The sequence below is a fragment of the Haplochromis burtoni genome, unplaced genomic scaffold (assembly GCF_018398535.1).
Source record: "Haplochromis burtoni strain Fernald_Lab_line unplaced genomic scaffold, NCSU_Asbu1 Contig_22, whole genome shotgun sequence".
Taxonomy (NCBI): domain Eukaryota; kingdom Metazoa; phylum Chordata; class Actinopteri; order Cichliformes; family Cichlidae; genus Haplochromis; species Haplochromis burtoni.
This window is the reverse complement of record NW_024582383.1, coordinates 1,000,931-1,011,769: the sequence shown is the minus strand read 5'-3', so window position 1 is coordinate 1,011,769 and position 10,839 is coordinate 1,000,931. Positions and strand designations below refer to the sequence as shown.

Here is a 10,839-nt window from a genome sequence, read left to right as displayed (position 1 = left end):
AATAATATCAGGGAAAGATGGAAGGTCAGAATGACACCCAAATGAGTCTTTAGCTTGTTTTAATAGGTTTCATTAAAAACTGCCAAACTGTTAACTCAAAGCCTAAAAGGATTTGAGTTCATTTGATCGTAGATTTGGGGTTGATGTCCACCTGAGCAGTTTCCCTTCCTTTTTTAACCTTGAACAGCCTGAAACATGAAATAACTACAAGAATATTCACATTTTTTTAAAACTTAAATGTTTATTCAACCTTCTGACAGTTTTTTTTAGAAAGAGAGTGCAATTAAACATCAGTTTTCACATATGGATCTTGATTTTTCATATTTTTGCTACATTTGTTCCTTAAAAATGTGCAAATTATTCAGATTCATTCATAAGTGGACGAGAGATGAGAATATTCTAAATATTTATTAGAATCTGTTGAAATGCTACTCGGCATCTAATGTCAGCGAGCGGGCTAGATAATAACCTTCTCCCATTGGAGGGAGAATTAAACGGAGATTTTCCTGGAGCAGTCGGGACAGTGACCCCCAAACTGAGCACGTGGCTTCTGTAAACCCCAGAGTGTCTTTGTAAGTCTGGGATTTAGTAACTAGTTTTTATTGCCCTATGAGCCACATCTTAGTAGAATATCTCAGAAACAAACCACAGCAAATTTCTCATTTATTTAGTATCAATATTTTTAGTTAAAACTATGGTAGTCTTAAGATTTCTTCTTTTTTACCTGAGCAAAATGTCCTCAATATTACTTTTGTAGACCACATAAATTAGTGTGTGCAGACTGACAAATATGTGTTTAGTGTGAGCGCTCAGTCTTTATATCATGAAAGGATCCTTATGATGACAACTGTGATCAAACGTGTCATCTCACAACTGTGTGCCGTTATGAAGCTGTTGGTTTGTTGATCCTGCCCATGAAGAGGATGCTTCCAGTCGAGTTTTCTAAAATGAAAACTAAGAAGGGCCTGTCAATTCTGACGGGTGTTGGTGTAGTCAGTAGGATCCATTCAGAAATGGTGATGGCTGCTGCCTCTGTTCCCATCTCGGTGACACTGATCGTGGCCTTGTGGGATGCCTGTGGGAAAAAATAAGAAAGCAGGCAGATCAAAGCTAATTTCTCAGAATTCAGTTTAACCAAAAGAGTAGGCATGCTCTAGTCCTGTTCCCTAAAAACAAGTAAAAAGGAAACTTCGCCCACCTTTGATACTTTAAGTGGAAACTTGTTTGACACAGCAGAGAAATCAGCGGTGTTTTCAAAAGCACTTGTGATGCCCATTTCTTGCAATATATTCCTCAAGGAGGCATTAGTGGCAATGGAAAATTTTGGCATATAAAGTTCCACATACCTGAGAAACAGAGAAACCATAATTATACAGTTACACTGCTGGTGGTTCCATCTTTTTCTAACTGGCTCAGCTCAATCTTCACTGCAACAGTCTGGAACAACACCCGCATGCCTGCTGACGCCAATCCGCCAGTGCAGCTTACACACCACCTTCACATCACTCATGAGGAAGCTTGCAAGATACTTTAGCTGTCTTGGTTTTTGTTTTGTTTTTGTTTCTAGGTTTTGTTTTCAGTACTTGGTAATTGTGTTTATTATAATCCTTATATCAGCTTTTGCTGCCTTCCCTGTGTTTCCTGTGTGCAGCTGTTAGGTCTCCCTCACTGTAGGTTGGTTTCTTCCCTTTTTATTTTGCCAGTCTCTGATCCCACCTGCTTTATGTACACATCCTTACTAGAGATGGCACGATACCACTTTTTTATGTCCGATACCGATACCGATATCATAAATTTGGATATCTGCCGATACCGATATGAATCCGATATAGTGTTTTTTAATCAACAAAACTGTTTTTTAAATATCTTGCTGCATTTTGTATAAGTTCATACTCAAGTTTAAAACAACAACTACACTAAAGCTATTCTGTTATACCTGTATGCAAAAAAAATATTTCATAGTTCAGCAATACTGATCAATCTAATAAACTTAAACCTACACCATCCTCCCTATTCTGGTATTTTAAAGAGTACTTAGCTAAATATTAAGCAATCTAACTAATAGGGTTCCAACTCCCAGCAACAACAAAAATAAATAAATAAAAAATAGGGAACCACCCCTCACGCTCCACCTCATGATGCTTAATCGACGTAATCAACCTTAATTTGATGCAGTGTGAAAAAAAATGCACAGAAATCAATTCTTTTTCAAGAAATATTAAATAGATTCAACATCTTTCTTCAACAAAATTGCAGACTGCACAGATGGTACCTTCCCAAAGGAAAAAGTACTATAGCTTACTAGGGTATATTATTGACTTAACTAGTTACTATATACAGTAATGTGACTTCTATTCATTTTACATCAAATTAAAACTTTGGGTGTCAGATAATTATTTATTAAAAGCTAGACATTTTAAATGAGAATAAGAAAGAAAAGTATGTCTTTGTGCCCCCTTTTCCCTGTTATGCCCTATCGGCCCCCCTGGCTAAACTTTGCTAGATCCGCCCCTGCACAGTTACAGCGTCAGCTACGTAGAAAAAGATCCTGGTGTAGAAAGTAATATTAAATAAATTCTAACAACAGCTATCAAGCTTAAACGTGCTGCTGTTGTTCAGCCGCTGGTTTCCTCTTTCTGGTGCAAAGTGGCCAAAAACAAACAAGAGAGACGGACTCGCGACAGAAAAGCCGATCAGCTGATCGATTAAGCAGTTTCATGATTGAAGTAGCAGCAGGAGAGGCAGTCGCTCCATATATCGCTTGTTAAGCTTAACGCAGGAATGCTTTACAAACATTCAGAGATGGACTTACACACTTGCTTTACTTCTCTCGGGGATAACTTTGTCGGAGATGAAATGCCGGGTTGCTAGCGAAGCTCCACATGCTATCCAGACCACCGACAGGTCCCGCATGCCACAGCCGCTCTATCACGTGATGCATACTGCTCCGACGTGCTAACGTTCTGAGGTGAGTTACGGCGTGTTGCAAGTTTTGTGAGGTGCTTTCGTGATATTTAATGGATCGGATTACATTTTTTATTTTTCTCCGATATCCGATCCAGTCATTTAGGTCAGTATCGGACCGATACCGATACGTAATATCGGATCGGTCCATCTCTAATCCTTACTACTTGGTAGTGTGTTTTCCTTGCTACGGATTCTCTTGGCGATAGCGGGGTGTTAATCAGCCAAAGACCTGTCTCATTTTGCTTCAGCTCTCAGTTGAGAGGTGTCCCATCACCCTTACCATTAGCCACACTGAGGGTCTTCACCACTTACATCGGCCTGCAGCCAAGCCGCCTAAATTCTCTACATGATCATCGGCCTGTAACAGCCACCAGAAGATCTTCTACACCTTCGTTGATCTCTGGCTGTGCTGCCAGAGGGTCTTTGCAGAGACCCTCAGCCTCCAAAGGACAAAGCTTTCAGTGGTCTCCTGTCAGACCCTCCATCCCTATCATCCAGATTCATCTCAGCCACCAGGGTTGATTTGTTTCACAGCCAGCCCCTGACCTGGCTTCCCTCTTCTGCTGGTTCCGTGGCCAGCACCCAGAGCTGCTCCACTCAACACCACTCAAAGAGTTCTTTAAGTCTCCCCTTTGCATTTCCATTCCTTCTCATGAGTCCTGCATTTGGATGCACATCCTGTCAACTACACTGGCAAATTGTGACAGACGCAGCCTCATTCTCCCAAACCAGAGGGTGCATTTCATTTGGGTGCAAACCACTCCAGTGCATGATGAAGGTGACACTCTGATGAAGCCAACAGTATCACATCATCCACAAAAAAATACAAATACGTCTCCTCAGTCACTTCTCCAAGTCAACGAAACACACGTATACTGGAGGGTCAGCCTGCCATGATACCCCCAGAAGTCCTGCAAAGGGTAACAATCTGGTTGAAGGTTCAATGATTGCCAAGAGCCTCCTTTCCAGCAGGGGAATAAAGCTATAACTTGTTTTTTTAAATGCACAGGCGATATAGGAAACGCTCGGGTCACCAGACTCAAAGTTCCTCAAAGTGCTCTTTCCATAACCCAAAAATATCCCCAGTCCAGGTCAGCATTTCTTCTGCCCAAACATGACCCGAGCCCAGCCCCGCTTTCACATTTATTCATGTAATATTGACATATTTCAGTGTTACCTCATCATACCAAAACAAAGAACACACTTTTCCTCGGTTTGGGTTCTGTTAGTACACGTAATATACAGTGTTGAACTTACACAGTGTGCAGATTTATACTAATCAAACACAGAAAGTTGTTCTACTATTGCAAAATGATCATTTTGACTCCACAATCCTACAAGTAGCCACATCTGCAAATGTTTCTAGCTTGTTGTGCATCTGATCATATACAACATTAGATTATTCTACATACAATGGGAATTACTTTTTAACCTACATAAACAATGGCACAACACGTAACATCAAAACCTGATACACAGCTGCCCATTGCGCCTGTTTGCTTCTTTAGCCGTCACAGTTGTTGTCTGAAAGCCAACAAAGACGGATTTTTCTTTACCAAGTGGATCATCACAGCCTTGCCGTGTTGGTCATGGTTACTATTTTTATTATTTTATTTTCTGTTGTTACAGACGGGACAGACATGACTGGGGGATAAAAAGGGAGAAAGAAAGATGAAGGAAAAGAAAAGCAGGGGGAAGAGGGAGAGTGACGAAGGACACCTAAAAAGAAAAGAAACTCCCGGATCACCTGCTGAGAGAGAGAAAAAGAGAAAACTAGCAAAACAAGAGAGCAACATAATAAACACAACACCATCGCATTAATCTAGCTAAGTGTAAATAACAGTAAATACTAAATATTGAATTTTGTTGTGCGGCGCGGCGCACAATGTGCTATGAGGTAGTAGCCAAGAAAGGTGTAGTTTGTGTCTGTGCACACCTGTGTGGATCAGCACGCTTGTATTCAAAAAGCTAACGAGCTCCTTAGACTACGATGACCTGGAGGACTGAGAACCTTCACAGGCATATTGTATTCAAAAGGTTTCTCCACATAATGATCTGCTAGAGCAGGGGTGTCGAACTCCAGGCCTCGAGGGCCGGTGTCCTGCAGGTTTGAGATCTCTCCCTGGGTCAACACACCTGAATCACATGATTAGTTCATTACCAGGCCTCTGGAGAACTTCAAGACATGTTGAGGAGGTGATTTAGCCATTTAAATCAGCTGTGCTGGATGAAGGACACATCTAAAACATGCAGGACACCGGCACCTCGAGGCCTGGAGTTCGACACCTGTTTGCTAGAGTTTGTGGGGAGCTATAGCCCCGTCCCCCAGGGCAGGCATGGAGGAGATCCAGGCCCCAGACATCTACATGCCCCCAGAGTGCGAGAGCCCAAGGAGGACCGCCGGAGGGACATCCGTGCCACCCTCCTGGGAAGAGCTGAGGAGAGCCACAGATGAGGGGTCACCCAGCAGCCACGGAGCAGAAGCCAGAGGAGGCTGCAGTGGCACATCCCCGGGCTCTGCCGGCAGCCAGCTGTGCCAGAGTGACTGAGCCCCAGGCCCAGAGGCCAGAGGTCTGAAGACCCCCACCCCCCGGAAGGGGCCCAACTGAGCCATGGGCGGCAGGCCCTGCCATGCAGCCACCGGGAGTGAGCCGGTACATACCCAAGCACCCCAAGAAACAAGATCCACCAACGCACCTACGCCTGAGGGCATCAGCCACTGGCAGGGAGTGTGGTGAGGGGAGATAGGCCTCCATTCTTTGGAGGGGCTGAGATGTTCCCAGAGGGGTGGAGTCTGAGACCCGACCTGACGTATAGACAGACAAACAGGCACACACAGACACAAACTTGCATTCCCCCCTCATGCACACATATACAAACACTCGGCACTCAACCAATGTGGAGACAGACACAAATGGACACTGTACACACAATCACACTCCCCAAACATACTCTATACCCCAGGTCCAGGTACCCTCGCCCGCAGAGGAGGAAACTGCACCTTGACCCAGAAGATGTTACCCTTCCCCCGGGGTGGAGACAAGCAGACCCTGCCCTGCAGCAGCAGGGAGGCCCAGCATCCCAGACCCCAACTGGACGGCCAACACCTCCGTCCAGCCCCTCCGCCCCAATGGCTATCAGAGAATGGGGGTGTGTGAAGACCCCATACCTCCCTCCTTCCGCTCAGTGTAGTGTTGCTGCGTGTTGTTCTAAAGTGCATTTAAAACATGGGGGGGCATGGTGAAATTTAGAAAATTATAGCCAAGATGACGACCGTTAAGGGAGAGAAGTGTACAACCTTCCAATGGTCACAAATAAACTCTATACCTTTAGTGCATTGCACGGCCATCTGATTCTCAGCGTAAATAAACTTTGGGTCTCGTAATAGCAACGCTAAAAGCAGTTTTATGAGACACAGAAATGGGTAACACACTTCATCTACTACCAAGAAAGAATAATCAGCCATAATGCAATAAGTCTTACATCATAGATGCTGAGTTTTGCCAGTTTCTTATATGGTCCTTGTTGATGTTTTCCTCTACACTCCTCATCCAGCCTTCATCAGGAAGGACAATCATCATGGAGGTGTGACTCTCGTATGGCAGCAAGATGATGCTGGTGTGGTTCGCTCTGTCCTCAAAGATGTGGTAGTATCCCGTCCTTACCATCATGTCAACCTGAACTTTGGTCCTGCTGTCAACATGGAAGTCCGCCTTATGTGTCATTTCACTATTAAATGGTTTCTTCCAGTATCCTGCACGACACAGTGGAGAGTGGTGATGACAATATTGGGATGTGTCAGCATAAATCATACTACTTGTTGTTCAATCATCAGCTGACATCTAAGCTGACCTTTTTTATTTAAATATATGTGATATTCATGTTTGTCTGTTGTAGCCTAACAATAGACTTGATCAGGCTGCTTACCTTTAAAATAGACATAGTTAATGAGCATCATCATGGTTTCAGGGTCAACATCGTTCACCATATCTTTGATCTTGTCCTGTGTTTTATTGGCAATGTGTCTGTTGATTTTATCTGCAGCCTCAGCAGGGTTAGTAAAGTTGATTTGTAAGACTTCACCAGAGTAATGCTGCTTGACATCATTCAGAAACTTCTCCAGGGGACTGAAACCTGAGTGCACTGCAATGGTATTGCCAACATCCAGCTTTTGGTTCTCCTGGCTTTGTCCAAGCACGTGGAAAAGATGTTGGTAGGCTTCATTGACCTGAGTCTGGTTTAAGGTGCTGTAGCCCAGGCTGGAGAACAGCTGGCTGTGGGTTTCACTATGGGCCCCAGTAGACAGTACGGACAGGGCAGTGGAGATGCCCAGTGGTGAGAAGAAAATGTTGTTTCCAGCAGCAGTCCTTGCATTCAGACATTTGTACAGGGCAAAGGCAAAGTCAGCATTAGGAGCAGAGAGCTTGTGGCAGCTCATATGGTCTTCAGAACCACGGTTGTGGTGGAGATGGTGGTCTGCCGAGGCTACAGCGAGCAACAGTGAAATGAGTGCACAGCTACAGAAATGCATCTTTAGAGTCTGTGGATTGGAAATCAAAGAAGTAATACAAAATGAGTTCCAGTTAAAGTTTTTCAAACTGCCCCTGATCAAGCCAACAAAACTCCATCATTGTTGTGTACATCCTCCACCACCGTGCAACATCGAAATATTCTGTCCATAAGAATTATGACCAGAATTGTGACAAGCTGTAGCAGAGATGGAAGCAAGTCCGGTTTACTGCTGAAGATACAAACTAGGCACTCGCCATGGCCTGCAACAACAAGCCAGACACCTCATAATCTCGAAGCACCGCCCTGCTCTAAGTCCACAAAACAGATGGTTGGGCAAACTCCCATCCCTTGAATATCCTCAAGAGAATAAAGAGCTACTCCAGTGTAGGGATGGGTACCGGTATCCGGTGCCATCATGGCACTGGTTCTGACATAAACTGTAGTAACCAGACTGAAAAGCAGCGCACATTTCGGTGCTTTTTTTCGGTGCTTTTTTTTCCTGAGCTGTGATACACTTTGGATTCTAGCCAATCATTTTACCTTTCCAAGGATAGTAGGCGGGGTCAGGTACGTACGTTCTTTTAGAGCAGAGCTACAGATTAAAAATGCCCAAGGCGAAGCGGTCAAAAGTCTGGCTGTACTTCACAGCAAAAGATGCAAACTCAGCAGCCTGCAACAAGTGCTTTAAGCTGATACTGTGATACTGTCAAAGGAGGTAACTCCTCGAATCTGATGAAACACCTGGCGACGCATAGCGTTTTTTTTAAAGCCGAGAAATGCGCTGTATTTGATAGCTTGCTGCGAGACCTCACACCGAGCACATCTACTGCGGGTGTGGTGCCTGTTATCGGACCCGGAGTTAGCAACATCCCCCAAAAACCCGAAGAGGAGAGTCCTGGCCCCGAGCCCTGCCAGTGTAGCAGAAATGATGAGGATGATGATGCAGCAGCAGCCGTTCTTCTCTGCGTGAGTAGCTTAATGTTGTTCGTGTGTAATTTACGTTGAGCAGGCTAACCACGTTATTACATTAATGCATGTAAGGTGAACTAGCAAACACCATCATAGTTACATGCAGCTGTCTTCTTGTTTGATGGCAGATACTCCCTTCACCCTGGCCAAAAAGGCTAAAATGACCAAAGAAAAAGTGGAAAACAGTTAAACATGAGAGGTTTTTGGACAAAGTTTGTGTTTTTTCCATTGTTTAAGCACTGCTTCCAGCCAAGAGTGATACCATATATGCCCCATAGCTGCAGAAAAGGCTAACATTGTTATCTTTTTACAAAAAAACAGCTGAACATGAGAGGTTTTTGGACAAAGTGTGTGTTCTACATTCTTTCAAGCAGCGTTTAAGCACCGGCACCATTTCAAAAGTACCGATTTGGTACTGGTATCGGATAAAACCTAATCGATACCCATCCCTACTCCAGTGTTACATGGGCAGAATGATAACTTGTCCTGAAGGTATTCGAACCTGAAGGCACAGAACCACAGGCAGAGAACCAGGGGGATACAAGTAGCCTACTCCTGCTCACTGCCTCTCAGCTGGGGCACCTCCAGAGTGGAACAATTATATTTTCTAATGAAATAATGCAGTTACAGTATCTGAAATCTAAAGGGAGTTCAGATATTGTTTACCTTTATCTTTCATACTTTCGCAGACTCTTTTTCCCAAATATTTCCTGGTAATGTAGTCAAAGGAGCCTTTAAAGAAAAGCGTCTGGACTTCTTTAAGTTGCTTGAAGACGTTTCACCTCTCATCCGAGAAGCTTCTTCAGTTCTAAGGACTTAGAACTGAAGAAGCTCCTTTGACTACAATGACCTGGATGACTGAGAACCTTCACAGATTTTTCCTGTTAATCTACTGTCAGCTTACATTACTGTGGCTCAATGAATCACTCAAACATTATTTGCCATTACAGTAGCTTACAGTTGTACTATGATGGCCACACTCCCCTCGAAATACGCAAAATATCTGCACCTACAGTCAAAGAGGCAGAAAAATATAGCAGTACACCTTGAGAAAACTTGGTTGCACTCTATTACAGCAGTAATGTTGCAATAGTGGGTGGAAACAAGGTAAACATATGGAAATAGCGAGTTACTATCACTTTATTAACAATGTAATATTCAAGTAATAAGCAAGTAACATCCTGCACCAGCAGTGGTGTCAGCCGCAAGTAGGTAGCAGCGGCCACAGCGCAAAACCACAAAATAATAGCAAAGTAAAGTTTTGGTAAAACTTTTAAAACCTCCTGCCAGCAGAACAGAAACATCAGGGAAACCTTTCTATACTTACTTCAAAGTCGTAGCAGTTTTAGCATTTTGCAGTCCTGGTTGTTTTTGATTACACAGAAATTAATTCACTTTTTTCTAAGTAATCATCAGACTTTATGGATTTTGCTTGAATGCGTTATTAACATAGAATTAAAGCTGTATTTGTCAGGCTGGATTCTCTGCACAGAAAATACAAAGCTTGCTTCCACATAACAGGAAACCAAAAATGAACAAAGACAAATGCTGGAGATAAAAGCATAAAATCAGTTCCGATATTATATTGTTGTAATCTGATCCTTAAAATGTTGGAACATCTACAATGATTAATTATTTATTTTGAGGTTTAAATCATTTTAATGTTAGGAAACTCGAATGCACAGAACTTGATATTTCCATATCTTCCCCTTCTCGTTTGTGCCGTATTGCCGCACTGTCACCTGTTACTGAAACCTTTATCAAAATGTTCAATGTGTCAGTGTCTCTGCCACAGTAGATGTTTGACTTGTACATACGGATAAAAACAAAGAGCAGAATGAACTGAAATTTTGAGAACAACTCATAACCCCGTAATAAAATACAACGAATGAAAAGAATGAAAGAAGCAGTCAATTAATGGAGGCTTATGCTTACCATTAACATCTTATTTAGTGCAGTTTCCAGAAACTCTGTTTTTTGTTTTCAGCAAGATTAAAGAAAGTTCGCTGACATTTCTGTTAACGATTAACACAGATCAGCACTCTCTTTACAGAACTTTTGGATTGATTCATTTGACTTTGTTCATGCAACAAGACTTGCTCAACAGCACAGGTAAATAACTGAGTGAAGAAATGAAAACAACTGTTCGAAAAAACAGAAGACAGCAGAAATCTGGAGCCTTTTCATGAAATACATACCTTCTTTTCAACAATCATGTTTAACTGAACTTGCAAATCATACAGGCAACAGACAGCAAAACTTTATATTGATATTTATTTAACCTCCTAGGACCTGGCATCCACATATGTGGACATCACATTTTGGGTTATTTAGACCAAAATACTCAATTTTGCTCTACATGGGCCTGATATCCACTTACGAGGACATTAT

General features: G+C 42.9%; 1 protein-coding gene across 1 annotated transcript; it reads right to left on the bottom strand.

Annotated features, from left to right (window-relative positions):
- Positions 1-215: 215 nt before the first annotated feature.
- LOC102289563 (alpha-1-antitrypsin homolog) lies at positions 216-10,513 on the bottom strand. The gene is made up of 5 exons (XM_005917097.3): positions 10,384-10,513; positions 6,895-7,507; positions 6,451-6,721; positions 1,199-1,346; positions 216-1,075 (listed from the first exon to the last, which is right to left on the bottom strand). Exons 1-5 carry the CDS (start codon positions 10,390-10,392, stop codon positions 884-886), a joined length of 1,233 nt encoding a protein of 410 aa, XP_005917159.1. The 5' UTR covers positions 10,393-10,513; the 3' UTR covers positions 216-883.
- Between the last annotated feature and the right edge of the window lie 326 nt (positions 10,514-10,839).